General features: G+C 38.3%; 1 protein-coding gene across 4 annotated transcripts in view; it reads left to right on the forward strand.

Moving 5' to 3' along the window:
• Positions 1-11,986, forward strand: part of RBMS3 (RNA binding motif single stranded interacting protein 3) — a 702,269-nt gene extending 690,283 nt beyond the window's left edge. For all 4 annotated transcript variants that reach the window (XM_042955148.1, XM_042955152.1, XM_042955154.1 and 1 more), the window contains one exon: positions 11,826-11,986. In XM_042955148.1, coding sequence (XP_042811082.1) covers positions 11,826-11,832 — 7 coding nt within the window. In that variant the 3' untranslated portion in view covers positions 11,833-11,986. The remainder of the gene's footprint in view (positions 1-11,825) is intronic.
• The last annotated feature ends 7,416 nt before the right edge of the window (positions 11,987-19,402 follow it).

Raw genomic sequence — 19,402 nt, forward strand, 5'->3', positions numbered from 1 at the left:
ACTTTCCCCTTTTTTCTCTAATCCACAAGCCCCTTTCAGCACCCAGACCAAAGCACATCTAGGACCTAGCATCATTTATTTGATTTTGTGTGTGTGTTTGTGTTGTCTTTAATTTTTTAATTTTAATTTTTTAACTGTAATTCTTTTAATTGTAATTTTTTTAACTCATTAATTCCTTTTCTCCCTTCAAAATGATGAAACAAAGTAATTCACCCCAAAAGAAAGAGCAGGAAGAATGACAGCCAGGGACTTAACCAACACAGATACAAGCAAGATGTCTGAACCAGAATTTAGACTCACGATAATAGTAATACTAGCTGGAGCCGAAAATAGATTTGAATCCCTTTCTGTGGAGATAAAAGAAGTAAAAACTAGTCAGGATAAAATAAAAAATGCTATAACTGAGATGCAAATCAAATGGATGCCACAGCAGCAAGAAGGGATGTGGCAGAGCAGAGAATCAGCAATATAGAGGACAAACTTATGAAGGATAATGAAGCAGAAAAAGAGGGAGACTAAGGCAAAAGAGCACGATTTAAGAAATTAGAGAAATCAGTGACCCATTAAAAAGGAACAACATCAGAATTCCAGAAATCCCAGAAGTCCCAGAAGATGGAGAGAGAGAAATAGGGGTAGAAGGGTTATGTGAGCAAATCATAGTGGAAAGCTTCCTAACCTGGGGAAAGACACAGACATCAAAATCCAGGAAGCACAGAGAACTCCTATTAGATTCAAACAAAACCGACCATCAACAAGGCATATCATAGTCAAATTCACAAAATACTCAGGCAAGGAAAGAATCATGAAAGCAGCAGGGGAAAAGGTCTTTCACCTACAAGGGAAGACAGATCAGGTTAGCAGCAGAACTATCCAGAGAAACTCAGGAAGCCAGAAAGGAGTGGCAGGATATATTCAATGTGCTGAATCAGAAAAATATGCAGCCAAGAATTTTTTATCCAGCAAGGATGTCATTCAAAGTAGAATTTTTTATACAGCAAGGATGTCATTCAAATTAAAGGAGTTTGTGACCACTAAACCAGTCCTGCAAGAAATTTTAAGGAGGACTCTCTGAGGGGAGAAAATATGAAAATGCATGCACACATACATACCTACATACATACCAAAAGCAACAAACACTAAAAAGGATCAGAGACACCAACAGAAACTCCAACTCTACAAGCAACATAATGGCAATAAATTCATATCTTTCAGTACATACTCTAAATGTCAATGGACTCTATGCTCCAATCAAAAGATATAGGGTAACAGAATGGATGAGAAAAAAGATCCATCTTTATGCTGTTTACAAGAGACCAACTTTAGACCTAAAGACACCTTCAGATTGTAAGTAAGGGGATGGAAAACCATCTATCATGCTAATTGTCGACAAAAGAAAGCTGGAGTAGCCATACTTATATGAGACAATCTAGACTTTCAAATAAAGACTGGAACAAGAGATGAAGAAGGGCATTATATCGTAATTAAGTGGTCTATCCACCAAGAAGACCTAACAATGGTAAACATTTATGTTCCAAATGTGGATCACCCAAATTTGTAAATCAATTAATCACAACCATAAAGAAACTCACTGATGATAACACCATAATAGTAGGGGACTTCAACACCACTTTCAGCAATATAAAGATCATCTAATCAGAAAATCAATAAGGAACAATGGCTGTGAATGACACAGGACCAAATGGACCTAACAGATATATTCAAAACATTTCATCCTAAAGCCATGGAATATACATTCTTCTCTAGTGCACATGGAACATTCTCCAGAATACACCACATACTGGGATACATATCAGCCCTCAACAGGTACAAAAATATTGAGATAATACCGTGCCTATTGTCAGACCACAATGCTATGAAACTCGAAATCAACCACAAGAAAAAATTTGGAAAGGTAACAAATACTTGGAGACTAAAGGCCATCCTACTAAAGAATGAATGGGCTAACCAGGAAATTAAAGAAGAAATTAAAAGTACATAGAAGTCAATGAAAATGATAGCACCACAGCCCAAAACCTCTGGGATGCAGGAAACGTGGTCAGAAGAGGAAAGTATATAGCAATCCAGGCCTTCCTAAAGAAGGAAGAAAGGTCTCACATACACAACCTAACTTTACACCTTAAAGAACTGGAAGAAGAACAACAAATAAAACCCAAAACCAGCAGAAGACAGGAAATAATAAAGATTAGAGAAGAAACCAATCTATTGAAAGCCAAAAACAAACAAACAAACAGTAAAACAGATCAATGAAACCAGAAGCTGGTTCTTTGAAAGAATTAACAAAATGGATAAACCACTAGCCAGTTTGATCAAAAAGAAAAAGCAAAGGACCCAAATAAATAAAATCAAGAATGAAAGAGGACAGATCACAACCAACACAGCAGAAATAAAAATAAGAGAATATTATGAGCAACTGTACAGCAATAAAATGGGCAATCTGGAAGAAATGGATGCATTCCTAGAAACATATACACTACCAAAACTCAAAGAGGAAGAAATAGAAAATTTGAACAGACCCGTAACCAGTAAAGAAATTGACTTAGTAATGAAAAATCTCCCAAAACACAAGAGTCCAGGGCCAGATGGCTTTCCAGGGGGAATTCTACCAAACATTTAAGGAAGAGTTAACACCTAGTCTCTCGAAGCTATTCCAAAGAATAGAAATGGAAGGAAAACTTCCAAACTCTTTCTATGAAGCCAGCATTACCTTGATTCCAAACCAAAGACCTCACTAAAAAGGAGAATTATAGACCAATTTCCCTGATGAAATGGATGCAAAAATCCTCAACAAGATATTAACCAACTGGATCCAACAATACATTAAAAAAATTATTCACCATGACCAAATGGGATTTATACCTGGGATGCAGGGTGGTTCAATATCAGGAAAACAATCAAAGTGATTCATCACATCAATAAACAAAAGGATAAGAACCATATGATCCTCTCAATAGATGCAGAGAAAACATTTGACAAAATAGAGCATCCTTTCTTGATAAAAACCCTCAGGAAAGTAGTGGTAGAAGGATCATACCTTGAGAACATAAAAGCCATTTATAAAAGACCCAACGCTAATCTCATCCTCAATGGGGAAGCACTGAGAGCTTTCCCCCTAAGGTCAGGAACAAGACAGGAATGTCCACCCTCACCACTATTATTCAACATAGGATTGGAAGTCTTAGCCTCAGCAGTCAGACAACACAAAGAAATAAAACACAAATCAGCCAGAAGAAGGTCAAACCTTCACTCTTTGTAGATGGCAAGATACTCTATATGGAAAACCCAAAAGATTCCACCAAAAAACTGCTAGAACTGATTCATGAATTCAACAAAGTTGCAGGATATAAAATCAATGCACAGAAATTGGTTGCATTTCTATATACCAACAATGAAGCAACAGAAAGAGAAGTCAAGGAATTGGTCCCATTTACACTTGCACCAAAACCCATAAAATACCTAGGAATAAATCTAGCCAAAGAGGTGAAAAATCTATACACTGAAAACTATAGGAAACTTATGAAAGAAATGGAAGAAGACACACTCAAAAAAAGGAAAAATATTCATTCTTCTGGATAGGAAGAACAAATATTATTAAAATGTCAATACTACCCAAAGCAATCTACATATTCAATGCAATATCTATGAAAATAACACCACCATTCTTCACAGAGCTAGAACAAACAATCCTAAAATTTGTATGGGACCAGAAAAGACCCCGAATAGACAGAGCAATCTTAAAAAAAAAAAAAAAAAACCAAAGCAGGAGTCATCACAATCCCAGACTTCAAGCTGTTTTACAAAGCTGTAATCATCAAGACAGTATGGTACTGGCAGTAAAACAGACACAGAGATTAATGGAACAGAATAGAGAACCCAGAAATGGACCCACAAACGTATGGCCAACTAATCTTTGACAAAGCAGGGAAGACTATCCAATGGAATAAAGGCAGTCACTTCAGCAAGTGGTGCTGGGAAAACTGGACAGCAACATGCAGAAGAATGAACCTGGGCCACTTTCTTACACCATACACAAAAATAAACTCAAAATGGATGAAAGACCTCAATGTAAGATAGGAAGCCATCAAAATCCTCGAGGAGAAAGCAGGCAAAAACCTCTGTGAATTTGGCCACAGCAACTTCTCACTCAACACTTCTCTGGAGGCAAGGGAAACAAAAGCAAAAATGAACTATTGGGACCTCATCAAAATAAAAAGCTTCTGCAGAGCAAAGGAAACAGTCAGAAAAACTAAAAGGCAACCGATGGAATGGGAGAAGATATTTGCAAATGACATATCAGATAAAGGGTTAGTATCCAAGATCTATAAAGAACTCATGAAACTCAACACCCAAAAAACAAATAATCCCATGAAGAAATGGGCAAAAGACATGAATAGACACTTCTCCAAAGAAGACGTCCAGATGGCCAACTGACATATGAAAAAATGCTCAACATCATCAAGGAAATACAGTTCAAAACCACAATGAGATACCACCTCACACCTGTCAGAATGGCTAAGATTAACCACTCAGGCAACATCAGATGTTGGTGAGGATGCGGAAAAAGGGAAACTCTTTTGCACTGCTGGTGGGAATGCAAACTGGTGGAGCCACTCTGGAAAACAGTATGGAGGTTCCTCAAAAAATTAAAAAATAGAACTACCCTACGACCCAGCAATTGCACTACAGGCATTTATCCACGGGATACAGGTGTGCCGTTTCGAAGGGACACATGCACCCCCATGTTTATAGCAGCACTATCAACAATAGCCAAAGTATGGAAAGAACCCAAATGTCCATGGATGGATGAACAGATAAAGAAGATGTGGTATATATATACAATGGAGTATTACTCGGCAATCAAAAAGAATGAAATCTTGCCATTTGCAACTAGGTGGATGGACTAGAGGATATTATGCTAAGCAAAATCAGTCAGAGAAAGACAAATATCATATGACTTTTCTCATACGAGGCCTTTAAGACACAGAACAGATGAACACAAGGGAAGGGAAGCAAAAATGATACAAAAACAGGGAGGGGGACAAAACATGAGAGACTCTTCAATATGGAGAAGAAACAGAGGGTTACTGGAGGGGTTGTGGGAGGGGAGATGGGCTAAATGGGTAAGGGGCATTAAGGAATCTACTCCTGAAATCATTGTTGCAGTAAATGCTAACTAACTTGGATGTAAATTAAAAAAATAAAATATAAATAAAAATGTTTAAAAAAAGTTTTTAAAAGATTCTTGTGATAGAAAGTGACAGGATAAATAGGTAAGACATAGTATCTGGCAAGGCCTCTCACAGAGGCCTGGATCCGAAAGATAATTACAAGTTAATCTTGGAGAGATTTGAGGAAAAAACTTTGTAGGCATTAAAAACAGGAAGTCCACAGGTCCAGAGTGGGACCTGCAAGTGGTATGTGGTGAATTTGAGGGAACTGTAGGAGACAGATTCAAACAGGCAGTTGTATAGAGCCTTTATTACTTGTATACTTGACTTTGTGGAGAGGAATCATTCTCAGTTTTATTCGAAGAGAGCCATGGAAGTTTTAGAAGGCATTATGAGAAAGAATGCCAGCAACTGAGCTTTATTTCAAGGAGTCTACTAACCAACGGAGTCTGAGTATGGAGGGATGTGTTTCAAGGATGGCTTTCAGGATACAAATTTCCCCCTTCTTGTCCTTCTTGGAACAACTTCTTTTCCCTGCCTGCTTCAGTCAGCTTCAGCTGCCTCCACTTACAGCCCACAATGGGATGTTCTCTTCTTTCTCAGGGTTGTCCTACCTTTCGTGACCGCTGTGTGGTACAGTGAGGAAGGGAATGCTCTGCCTGACCCAGAGAGGACAGATGCCCGTGAGAGTCTCCACACACACCTTCACGCTTGGAGTATCCAGCATCATGCCAGTGTCTATGCTAGGGGATGGGATCCCTGCCCTCCAGAGTTTATCATCTAGTATGAGATTTAGGCATACACATAGGCAGGATATGTATGCTTCAAGGAAGAAAATGAACAGGGCTCTTTAAAAATAAAAATACCCTAGTGGGGTGCCTGGGCGGCTCAGTCGGTTATGCGTCCCAGCTCTGGGTTTCAGCTCTGGTCATGATCTCATGGTTCAGGAGTGCAAGCCCTGCGTCAGGATCCACTGCCGACAGCACAGAGCCCCCGCTTGGGATTCTCGCTCTTCCCCTGTCTCTGCCACGCTCCCACTCACTTTCTCTGTCTCTCTCAAAAAAATACATCAAATTAAAAAAAAATAAAATAAATACTGTAGTAATAGGAGAATGCCTTTAATTTTTCTCAACTGGGTGAGCTTTGGTGGAGGTGGTGGCAACTGGAATGGGGTCTTACAGACAGTCAAGCAGTGTTCCGGGTGTAGTAAAGGCTTGGCCAAAGTCCAGAGGTGGGAAAGCTCAGAGTGCTTCTTTGAGAAGTGGATTCAGAATAAGACAGTGGTGTAAAAAGCAGATTGGACCCAGATTCTAATATCAGATGCCAGACTGAGGTGCTTGGACGCCATGTCGTCTGTCCTACAAGTGCTCCTCCAACTAAGGTGGACAGTGGATTTGGAAGCAATGGAAACAGTCCTATTATTGCAATGATCCAGACAAGAGGAAACAAAGGTTTGAGTAAGACTGTGGCAAGTGTGTAATGGGGTTGGGGGTGGGGGTGAGTTTGGGAGGGGATAGACTGAAGCAACTGGAAAAGGGAAAACAGGGCTTTACAATGCCAAACACAACTATAGAGTTATTGATGCTACTAACAGAGGTACATGAGATAAAAACCAAAGAGAGCCTGAATTGTAGAGAAAGACAAGGAATTTAACTATCCTTAGAGTGAGTCAACTCAAACAAGCCTTATTCCTTGAAATATCAGAGGAAGTCTGAGGCTGACCAGGTAAAGTGTTGTGTCTAAACATTTTTAAAACTACCCCACGCCATGGTTATGTCCTTGACCCATGGATTCTTATGGCTGAGAATGCTGAGCTTTCCACAGATAATAAGTGCCAAAGAAAGAAACCTTCCACAGGTGTCCTTACAGCGGTAAACGTCATGGTAAAGGAGTCCTCATTCGAAGGAATTTTCTTTTGCACTCATGCAGGAACGTATGTTCCAGGATGGTCCACAGAGTGCGTTTGTTGCAACATGCCAGACATGAAAGCACCCCGAAATGTGGAACATTTCAAATGTGTGACATGGGAAAACTGCTTGCATCGCCTTGTGGACATTTCTTTAAGCCTGGAGAAAAATTTTAACAGGTCCTGTTTACATTCTCAACTTCCTGTCTCTGACCTGCTAAATAGTGCCAGGAACTTTTTTGACTTGAAATAACAACAATAAAATATTGAATGAAAACAAAAATTATTAACAATTAACAAGAATATTGTTATTATTCTAAGTCAAATAGATTGACAAGCTAGTCTGAAATTTTAAAAAAGGAAGAAATTAATGCGATTCTATCCAAGTTTTTATCAGTTTCAGCCAAGGGAACCTGACCTGTGTTATGGTAAGACATGAGATTCTATAGAACCATTCAAGGAAGACACTGGGAATGGAGGTAAGCATGTGGGTCATGTAAACACCTGGGTTCTATTACTTATATAACCTTCACTGGGAAGAGTTCGAGGGATGCAAGAGTACCCACAGAGACATCTATCAAGGAAGCATTCAGAAGAAAGCAGGCACAAACAAGTTAATATGGCTTGCTCTGTGTACTTGATAAAGGCCCAGCTCTGTTCTTTGTAAGTAATAGAAACATACTTAACATGAAAAATGCTCTCAGATTAGATCTGACCATTTTTAGAGGCAGGACTAGAGCCTCACTGTGTCTTCCATCTAGAGTGGAGGTGATCTCTAAAATATTTTAGCCAACCCACGTTATCTCGAATACTCTGGATTTCACAAATGGCAGCTTATATCCAGCATCACTGCACTACTTAACATGCCACTACTTTCTTCAGGCAACCCATTTCTAATGATCATGATGCTCATTGAGATAGGACAGTTTAAAGTACTCACGCAAACAAACCTCTGGCCTTCCTCATTAAATGATAGCTGACCTCCTGTGGGGTGTGAAATTCTGACCAGGGTTAGCCTAGTGTCCTTGAAAAGTAACCTAACCCGCCATAACATCTAGGCTAAAGGTGTTTTTTTTAAAGTAAATTACAGACATCACAACAGGAGGTTGCAGGAGGAAAGTTTGAGAAGTAGAATGATGTGGATATGAATAAAAAAGTTATATTTAGGATCTGTCAGTAAATATTTTAATATTCCAAATTACACTTTTCAAGCTAAAAAAAAAAACATTTCTACACATGTTGTACTCATGTTTTGTTTTGTTTTGTTTTTTTCTTGTTAAAAGAGGCTCTTTGGGGCTCTTATCTGCAGACATGATACCTGTGGTTTATTTTGGAAGTTCTGTGGAAATTCCAATTCCTGTCCAAGTTTTCATCAGATTTTCTTTGTGCTATTTAAGAAATCTTATAAATGACTAAGGCTTGAAAAGTATGTGTCTTCAAGCAAAGTTAAATTCTAATATGTAAAGTCTTTCCCACCTGCTTGTTGTCGCTCAACCCTTCTGAGCCTCCTTGTCCTCTTCTTTAGAGAGGTTAGATCAGTGTTCTCCAAAGAGTATAAATTAGGTTTCTAGTGCTGAGGGAGGATTTACCACCATTCCCAGGAGTTGGGGGTGGGGTGGTGCTCACAAGGAATGTTGGGAAGCACCCTCTAACCTAAGTGAAATGCTTTCTTAATTGCAGTTCTCTTCAAAGCCATACAGATGCTAATGACCATGATCTCCTAGAGGGCCAGATAAATCAAATGTCTCACTTCCTGTAAGATTAGAGAAGAGGCTGCACTTCCTACTTGGGAATTCTGAGTTTTTTTCACACATCTTAAATTATTAAAGAACTAAACAGAATGTTGTCAACATGATGATTATTTTGATACTAATTTAAAAGATTGCATTCTTCCAAAAACAAGTTTGTTTTGATATTGAATACCCTTCTTTGTTGGTGCTTTACCCATAAATTTAGTTTACCTATGGGTAATCCAGTTAGTGGGAGCATACTTTGCAGTTTTCCCCAGACTCTGGACCACGGAATCGTTCTTTTCACATGGCGTCCCATGAAACTAATCTGTCAGGAATGACCCTGGGGGCCACTGCATCATTAGATGATCCCTAAGACATTTTCCACCTCTAAAATTTAGAATTCTAAGATTATGGTTTGCTACTTCCCAATCTATTCACTCTGCTTTCTTTGGGGGTGGGAGGTCAGGGAAGGATGAGAAGTTTCAAAATGACTCTATGATCTTAAATTTAGCCAAACTCTAGTCTTCCAGCATTCACATTGACCTTAGAAGGCCCTCATCTCAACGTCAGTATGGCTGGTTCTTTTATTCTTCAAGTTGCTCAGATTAACTGAACTGTCATGAACATCAGTTCCCTACACATTGTCAGTATATCAGTAGTGTGCAAATTATGTCCTTGATTACCATTCTTACATGCCCTTTAAGCTTGTAAATAATAATATATTCTATTTGCACAGCACTTTACAGTTTGCAAATGATTTTCCTACTCATTGTCATTACATAAATTTCTCTGTATAAATTGCAACCCATGTTATTTCTAAAAGAGCCTCACCATCCAACTTAAAATGTTATTGTTGCTAATGTTCACAACCTTGGAAATTTAGAAGCCTTCTATTTTTGTGGATATCAGTGCAATACAAAAACATTATGTAAATGCGCACTTTCACACCTCATCTAGGGCAGAGAAGGTGGCCAGGAGTGAATTCGGTTCTATTAAATAGCAAACACCTTTTCCCTTCCAACTTCAGCTAGCAACCACAAAAATGCAAAGGACAACTATTTATTTCTCAGCATTTGTTTTCATGTAACAATGAGACTACTTTGTGGGAGGAGCTATTGAAAACATTTGTGTAAGATCATAAAACTTGAAAGTAACTATGGCCTAGTTCATAAAAATGGATGCTTCAAGGCCAGTGCACATGACATACCTGAGCAGTGTGGGTGTTCTATGTCATATAGTCCAGACACTGTTCTGTTACAGAGATTCATGGTGAAGTAGGCATTTTCTGCTAAATGCCTAACAATACTAGAGTGGAAGGTGGGCATGAGAGCAAAGAACCGACCCAAAAAACAAACAAAACACAAAACCAAACCAAAAAAAATAAAAAGTTTTGTTCCCAGAAAAGTCTTGTCCCAGATCATCCTAGTCTAATCGTCATATAGCTCAAGACATCGTTAAGGGCATTTTGTGAATTTGAATACAGCCCACTTGCTCGGAGCAAATACAGCCCTGTGCCACACTACACAGCTTGGGGAACAGACCGTGGGTGGGAATTTAGCCCCCACAACCTACCCCACCCCCCCAGCCATCCATCTTGTATAATGAATAACTTGTAAAACCTTAGCAACCCTATGTTTTCTAAGTTAAGCAACTGGGTATCAGAAGAACCTGCAAAGCACTGAGAAGGGACTTTGTCTAAATGAAAACTAAAACTATCTAGAACTGTAGATAGTTTTAAAAACCATTTTATAGCATGCCCCCTGAAATTAATTAACAAAACTCTAATCTGTGGGTGGGAGAACTAAGTGTAAGGGTCAACCCACTGGAAGACCAGACCTGCAGTGTAGACGGGGCTGAAGCAGAGGTAATTATTTGGGCTGGGCTTGGCAAAGTGGCATATAGTAAAAAGGGTATTTCTCTAGTTAACCACCTATTATGTACGTACTATCTGTCAGATTCCTGGACAGTAAAAAGTAGAAATAGAATATCGTCCCTGTTTTCAAGAATTAAACACCTTTTTTTTTTTTAAGTTTATTTTAAAGAGGGAGAGAGCAAGCGTGGCAGGGGTGGCGGGGGGGGGGGGCATAGAAAGAAGGGGCAGAGAATCAAAGCAGTATTTGTGCTGACAGAAGAGAGCCCAATGTGGGGATGCAGATCTCAAACTCACAAGCTGTGAGGTCATGACCTGAGCCAGAGTCGGACACTTAACCTACTGAGCCACCCAAGTGCCCCCTCAAGAGGCACTTGATGAGATAGCTGAGCAAGGAAGAAGAGGAGAAGAGGGAAAGTGGACAAAATCCATTACCTCCTAACTGTCTTATTTATTGGGCCAATAAGGCTATGTGAATATAGTTGGAGAATCCCAGAGAATAACACACAATCCAATGCTATATCTTGGGTACAGAGTAGGGGCTCACATATTTGTTGACAGAATTTGTGATGAATCCAATGAGACTTTTTTTTTTTAATGTTTATTTTTTGAGAGACAGAGCATGAGCGGGGGAGGGGCAGAGAGCGAGGGAGTCACAGATTCCAAAGCAGGCTCCACGCTCTGATCTGTCAGCACAGAGCCTGAGGCAGGGCTCGAACTCATGAACCTTGAGCCGAACTTGGATGCTTAACCGACTGAGCCACCCAGGCGCTCCCCAGTGAGAGTTTTAAAGGGACAGAATTAAAGAGTTTCTGGGGTCCCTACAACATAAGCCAGGCGTATGTTCTTCTGCACATGGAGAGTATCACTTATCTGGGTATATTTGTAATACTTTATACTTTAAATTGAAAGGTATTCTTCATCTCTTAGCCTTGATATTTAATATGAACAAACTCTCTGGCTCAAATATCTATTTGTATGACAGTGGCAGGATTTAAAACCTGTACAATTTTCTGGATATTGAAAAAGCATGGTATCTTTTAAAGAGATCTCACTGGAAAAGAGCACACGCAAGGTGATTTCAAAGATGCTTTGTTATAATGACCACTCTTACTCAATTGTTTCTACAGACCATAAACAAGACTGAAGAATGTTCGTCTGAAACTTTGCCTTGAATGAAGAAACTTCGTTGAACAGGAAGTTGGCTTCCAGTTTGCACAGGCGTCGATGGAATGCTTTTTTTTTTTTTAATTTTCTACTTTACCCAGTGAAAACAAAGTGTTTTTATGTGCTGTGCAAATGGTTCCTTCATGTGGTCTGACGGTTTATTTTTGCCATTTTTTTAATTAAAGGAAAAAATTCCAGAAGAGGAAACAAAAACCAACAACAAAACAAAACATGGAAGGTTGACATTTTATCTGGAAGAACATTTGAATTCAGAACTTACCAGAAGATGTAGATAGATTTTTTTTTTTTTTATAAACAGAAAATCAGATGTCAAGAGGTGGGCAAAGCAGAAATGGAAACAAATTGTCTTCCTCTGTAATTAAGCTACTTTTCCTTTTCTCCTTTTTGTTTAAATCTAGTGGCTTGGTTTTTTATTTTATTTTTTTCTTAGAAATATTTAGGTAAGATTTATCTTGAATCTTAATTGCCTTAATTTTAAGGACGTCAAAGGCTCTCGAGGCAAGCTGTCAACGTCTTGTTAAAAAAAATTTCAAGAAAGAATTGAAATATTGTGCCGGCTTTAACTGGTACAGAAGTTTAAGACTATGAGTTTTTAGGGTGAAAAAAAACTGTACAGTTTAAAAGAAAATGTTTTTCTTCATTTGAAGAAAATTTGTTGATAAAAGAAACCATGGCAACTGCAAGAATTGGGAAAATGCTGGGACTTTTCATGAACTTTGTCTTAAGTGTTGAATCATTCTAGAAGGCTAAAACATTTTACGGTAAAGTTATTAATGTTGGTTTAAAAACAACTGCATTAGAAATAATGCGTGTTTGGGGGGCAGAATGCAGATTTTTTTAATTTACAAAGCGTGATCGCTAGCAAAAGCATTAGTGCTTTTTATCTGCAGTCTTTTTTATGAGCTTTACAAAGTTTTTAGTCAGCTTTGCTTGTCACATTGCAAAACCTAGCTTAAGAGCATTAAAAAAAAACTTAAGTAGATAGGAGCTTATGGTCAAAAAGTGCAAAAAAACAAAAAAACAAAAAAACAAAAAAAGCAATAGATAGAGAAATTGTTGACAATTTCTGTAGTCTTTCCTAGTTGTGATCAAATTCAGCCTATGGATGGCCTATTTTATACCAAAGATGAAGTGGCACCCTATTGCAGTCCAGAAGATAGAGGTTGTTTTCCTTTTCTTCTCTTTTCTTTTTAAAATTTTATTTGACCTACATGGCCGGACCAGTTCTTACTTTGTTGTTTGTTTAAACTACCTTCCACTGGTGTTTTACATACTGCAAAACAAAACAAAAAGGGGTTTTGTTTGTTTTTTTCCTTTTAGTATGCATTTGTTGATAATACGCAGACGCTTGCACCTGCTGTGTTCAGCGGTTTGAGCATGAAGAGTTCTGGATACCAACTGACAGAGCCAAATGGCTGTATATTCATTCCATGAGCTTTTTTGGTTCCTTACTAGCTCTCTTGAGTCATGACACCTGTATTGATGGCCACCAGTAAGCTGAGACACTTGATTAACAGGTTGAAATTCCTTTACGTGAACACTCAACTAAAGATACTTCCCGAACTGGTCTGAAAGTCACTTGTCAAAAAAGCTTAGTGATATTCTGTGAAGTGATGAGTGGTCTCCTGAAAAGGTCTCACTGTATTTGTAATTATAGTCTTCCTTCTCAAGTCCAACACCTCTAGGTTTTATCTTCTCACCTCAGTCTTTGTTATCATTTGCCATGAACAGCCACCTTGATTCTGCAATTGGGGAGGGGATATCTTCTTTTTGCCTCCTTTCATTGTATTCCCATACCCTGGTGTTGTCAGAAGAAGGACAAATATAGACCTTTTTTATTTCAATTTAACTCTCTGAGGCAAGTAGGACCAATAAGATTGAGGGTTCTATTAGTGGAATATAGGTAAGCTTTTAAAATGCTAGTTGACAATCAAGAAATTGTATAATTTATATTAATAAGAACCAAAAGAGTTGGGTTTGATCAATCATTAAAGCCAAAGGAGATATATTTGCATTGAAGATGATGCAAAACTTTGCCTAAAATGAATTGAGTTAACAAACATCTTGGCATATTTGACTCATGGAACCCATGTTCAACCTGTTATAGTTTTACCTGAGATTAAGACCAATGGAACTTTGTTAACTGAACCATGCACTAGAATTGCTTCCCGAATGGATCATTAGAATCAAATAGGTGAAAGTCTTTTCACAAATTAAGTCAAGAGAACCTGTCTTAGTCCAGAAAGAGGAGGGAAATGCATTAAGTGCACTGTAAAAGAAAACAGGGTAGGCTTTTAAAGATGAAAAAAGCTTTAAAAGGCAAATCATATCCCCGTTAGGTCAATATCAGTAATGAGTTTGGCTTGTATGACATTGTCAATATTCCACTACTTATGATCTGTTAACAGAGGCCTCGTGCTGAAATGGGCCCGTTTCTCTTATTTGAAACCCCATGAATTAGAAGCTTGAGTCTAGGGAGTGACTCCCTATCTTTGCAGTCAAATTAGAGGCAAAAATGTATCCAAGAAAATGTAGCATGTGCTACAGAGAAATTCCATCTGGTGACACCCATCCTTGATGGTTTTCCATGCTTTAGAGAGAATCCTAGATTTATACTTTCTTCTGTTCCATCCTTCAGCTTCTCATGTATTTCAAGGGTGGCACTTAAGTTTTACCTTTGAGAAGTGGGCCCCTGAGTTACAGGGGGTAAAAGCGAACATGTGTAGCAACTGTGTTTTTTTGTTTCTCTTTTTCAGTCTCTGAACTCTTTGTATAAATAAGGATTATCCTGGGCATAATTCATTTGAATATGAAACCAACATGCTTTCTTTTGTTTCTGTAAAAAACAAAAAAACAAAAAAAAAAAAAAAACAAAAAAAAAAAACCTTAATGTGATACAAAGAAAGTCTCATTTACGCAATCAACAATGAGGCTAAGAGGTAGCTACCATGTGGCTGATGAATGTGCCTAGGTAACTTCCTGTTTCTATTCAAAACTACTGCTTTATTTATACATTAAGAAACATTTTTTTCAACTATGAAATTTCAATGATCTCAATTTTTTTAAGCCACTTCAGGCACAAGGAGATTACCTGTCATTTTATGTCCATGTGTGTTTTATGTTTGGATTTTTTGTATCATGCCATTCTAGGAAATATCTTATTTCAAACCAAAAAGAAAAAAAAAAAAGAAGAAGGAAAAATGACACATGTTCAAATTTGCATCTGTCATCCTACCTATAATTGTTTTTAAGAGTCAAGTCTGGGGGAATAAAAAAAAAAGCATCAACAGGTAAGCAGCATTATATTCTATGAAAAATAAAACAAACCTAAATATGTGTTCAATACATGCAGACATCAGAATCCTAATTTCATCAGCAATCTATATTGTGATTTTAATCCTATTTAGGACTCTATTTTTTTTTTTTAAGCGTTCTAGCTCATCAGATTCCCAAACATTTATTCAGATACTACATTTTTCCTTTCAACTTAATTGCCAAGACTTCTAAACATCAGGAAACAAACCAAAGCCACAGTCCAAATGGGATAAATGTTATCTTACCCAAACTCTAGTTACATGGTCAGGGGAGCAGTGGGTTTTCTTTTAATAATGATAAGGTCTTGTCAGGGAGACAGATTATGCATAGTGATTCAATACACGGCCATGTCTTCTGAAGACGTCTTAGACCCTATGTAACCTAAAAGTAACGGGAGCAGGTGCTGGTGACTGTCCAAGACTGGCACGTCTTGATTATTGCAAGTGACATAATATTCTCAAAACAAAAATCATCTACCTGACTTCAGTCTGGCCAGGGTTAGTTTGTCTCCTTGTCTCCATGCTTCACTTGAATCAATTCTTCCTGTGACTTTAACAGATCTGCCACATTCGACAGCATATAAGACTCACTTCCACCCATTCTAGTGAAAAACCCCATGGTATTAAAAGCACTCATGTTAGAGATGGAAGGCTGAGAGCAGAAGAAGGTTGGATGGAGCAGGAAGTTCACTGTCAATGCAGAATACATCAACCCCTCGCAAAACTGCGTTACAATCATTTCAATTCATACGTGACAAAAAAATAATAGATTTTTTCCTAAAAAAAAATTTATTTGAATATTTTGGATGTCTATATATACCTATATGTCTTTTACAGCAGCCTAAACTCCCCATTAATGAAGAGTAAGCTTTGATTTAAATAGCACTTTTTCAGTCTTCATGACTCTGAAGTTTCAATGGCCTGTCTAGACAGATTACAATGTTAGTAGGAAACTAAAAATACATTTGACAATTCAGTCTCATTCTTAATTTGCATGTAGAAGCCACTACAGATGAGCTGATCAGCAGAGAGAAATTCTTAAGTGAGTTTCAGCGATACGTGTTTTTAGATTGTTATAAAATCAAATAAAGGGTAATATTTATGTACACGTATAAGCAACATTCAGCACATTTGAGGAGTCACACTTCATAACAAAGTTTAAACATGTCACACAGAGAGCCTTGATCTGCATTATCTTGTCCACAGTAGGGAGTGAAGGATGAGATTTTGTTTTTTTGTACCGTTGTGGCTGGCATCCTTCAGAATTTTGAGCTCACAGAGATGGATGGCATATCACTCCAATCTGAGGGACTAACGGAATTCAAACAGGCTCGTTGACTCTGTACACAGTACCCTTCCTATGGCAGAATGATAAAGGGATTTCAGGAATGAATCAGTTACACATGACATCCACTGTGGCACTGGAAGACAGTGGCGTCTAACTCAAATTAATGTTTCTTACCCAATATTCTTAAATATGAAATCAGTCCCTTAATTCAAGCACACTTGGTCACAGCTGTCCTTTGTGGCCTGTACAGAGTTCAGGAAAGTACAAAGCTAAACACAAGACTCGTGTGCGGCCCCAGGACCTTTTCTGATATAACAGGGGAGCTCACACCAGATTGGCGGCTTCTTTTTACCTTTGGTGTCATCCCCGCACATAGGCTCCCCGTCACGCACACAAAAAGGGTGGATAGCTTCTCAGTAGTCCTTTCTTTGTATTGCTGAAAGGGAAAACGAACATTCTAAGAAAAGCTTCTTCCACTCAGGAAGCTCTGATGCTGGAGGAGAGGTGAGATCGAGCTTGGAGTCTGTGGAAAGAACCTCAAGGCCACTGAGTCACACTTCTCTTCCACTTTATTCACTGCAGTTAGTTACCTTCCCTGATAACTGAGACTTGCAGAAATACAATCACTCTCAATTTTAGAAGGGCTGCATACCCTGTAGCTGGGTTCTGTCTTCTCAACTATTAAGGTCTTGGGCTCTCTTTCCTTTTATTACCATTTTACCCTCCAGGTGGAAGAGAAACATTTGGAAATCAAATTCAAATCAGTCTGTTTCTTTGTTAAGTATTGATTTACTGAAGGAGTTTAAAATCATCGGTAAAACCATCAGTGTGCTATAGACCGTGGAGTTTTATTATCCGTAAGTCTCTTTTCCATCCACCACAAATAATTGAGAGTTGGCTGTATTGTTGCAAATGCAAAGGGGGAAAAAAAAAACTGTAGCAAAGTATTTAGCTTCTCTCAAAAGAAAGCTGTTTTGGTTTCGTTCACTATTGAAATTTTAACCAGATGAAAAGGTCAACTCCAAATTGAGTTATGAGAATACAATAGCATCTCTTGGTTAAATATACACTCATCCCTATTTTAAATCTTTGGCAAAAAAAAAAAAAAAAAAGGAATCATTCTGTTATTTTTTTTTTTTTTTTTTTTTTTTTTTGCATCACTGTATTAAGGCTGAATGATCTTGACACTCCAGTGGATTTTTTTCTGATCATTTCAAATTTAAGTAGTGTCCAAAGTGTAACTTTAGTGTTATGCTTTGTATTAATCCTCTGGTCTTAGATTATTGAGAAAGATGCTCTGTCCTCCTCCCCAAAATGTTTCATTTCCTCATATATGGAAAAATGAGTTATTTCATACTTTTCAGGAACTATAAAAACTATTTCAAAGAGACGCTTGAAAAAGTTTTCTCCATTCTGGAAATTAATTCTTCCATTGATTTGAAAAGAAGTGGAATATAATTGGAACCTTAATTTAAAAAAATACATGTAAAAGTGTACTTGCTATAAAATACCCAGTTTCTTTAAAAAATATGGGACACAGCTTCTTTTAAAACCCTTGTTTTAGGCCATATTTGACTTCATGGAATTTCTGAAACATCATTCAATTCTGACTTTATTTAAGAGCATTTTGTACTGCTGTCTCTGTCATGGAAAGTTCTGTAATTCTATGGTGTTTCCGGTTTTATTTTTAATTTTTTCATCTGTACCACAGTCAAATTAGCTACCATTTCCCCCATTCCTTGGGCTTTCTGTAGATCAGTGGATGTTAGGTTTAAACTTCTGTTTTCTTTGATGAAGCTTTCAATAAAAAATGAAAATAAAATCAATCAAGAAGACTGTTGTGTTTTTCTTCACTGTTCCAGAGATGGGTTACAGTAAGGACTGTTGAGAGGGAGCAGTCTCAACTGGGGATTCTGCTGGATTCCAGCAGAATGCCTAAAACAAAACATCCCTGGTAACAAAAAAAGTGAAAGAGGAAGGAGCATTCTATTCATGCGAGGGACTGAGAAAATCCCTACTCAGGGGCTTGGCCGGGGCGGGGGGACCATTTAGGTCTTCCTAACCTCACACACTTTTCCTACTCTCTGCTTTAGAGATAGTCCAGTTCTTACCTCCAAACATTCTTGCCATCTGCCAACTACCTGGTGCATTTTTTGTCCAGGCCAGGAGATACAGAGTTATACATAATAAATTCCTTTTGACATCTGCGGTTTGTATCCCTACAATGATTAAATCCAGGTCCATCAAGATCAAAAGTGTCCAGGGGAACCTGGGTGGCTCAGTCAGTTAAGCATCTGTAAGCATCTGACTTCAGCCCAGGTCATGATCTCATGGTTCATGAGTTCGAGCCCTGTGTCTGGCTCTTCGCTGACAGCTTGGAGCCTGGAGCCTGCTTCGGATTCTATGTCTCCCTCTCTTTCTCTGCCCCTCCCCCACTTGTGCTCGCTCGCTCTCTCTCAAAAATAAATAAACATTAAAAAAAAATAGGGGCACCTGGGGGGGCTCAGTCAGTTAAGCGGCCGACTTCAGCTCAGGTCATGATTTCACCCTTGGCGAGTTAGAGCCCCGCATCGGGCTGTGTGCTGACAGCTTGGAGCCTGCAGCCTGCTTCAGATTCTGCTTCAGATTCTTCTCTCTCTCTCTTCCTCCCCTGCTCACACTCTGTCTCTCAAAAATTAATAAAGATTAAAAAAAATTCTTTAAAAAAAATTCTTTTTTAAAAAGTGTCCATTTCTCACGTGATGGAGAACACTGGTGAGCAAATAGCAGAAACTATACTTCTGTGGCCCAGAATCATCTAAGCTAACCTATTCAAGGGCCACAAATATTGCGTGCTGTAATACGTATCTGCTGTTGTTCGAGAATACTTAATTCTACAGAACACAAGGAAACAAGGGAGTTAAATGAAATTCATATA

This window comes from Panthera leo, chromosome C2, assembly GCF_018350215.1.
Source record: "Panthera leo isolate Ple1 chromosome C2, P.leo_Ple1_pat1.1, whole genome shotgun sequence".
Classification (NCBI taxonomy): domain Eukaryota; kingdom Metazoa; phylum Chordata; class Mammalia; order Carnivora; family Felidae; genus Panthera; species Panthera leo.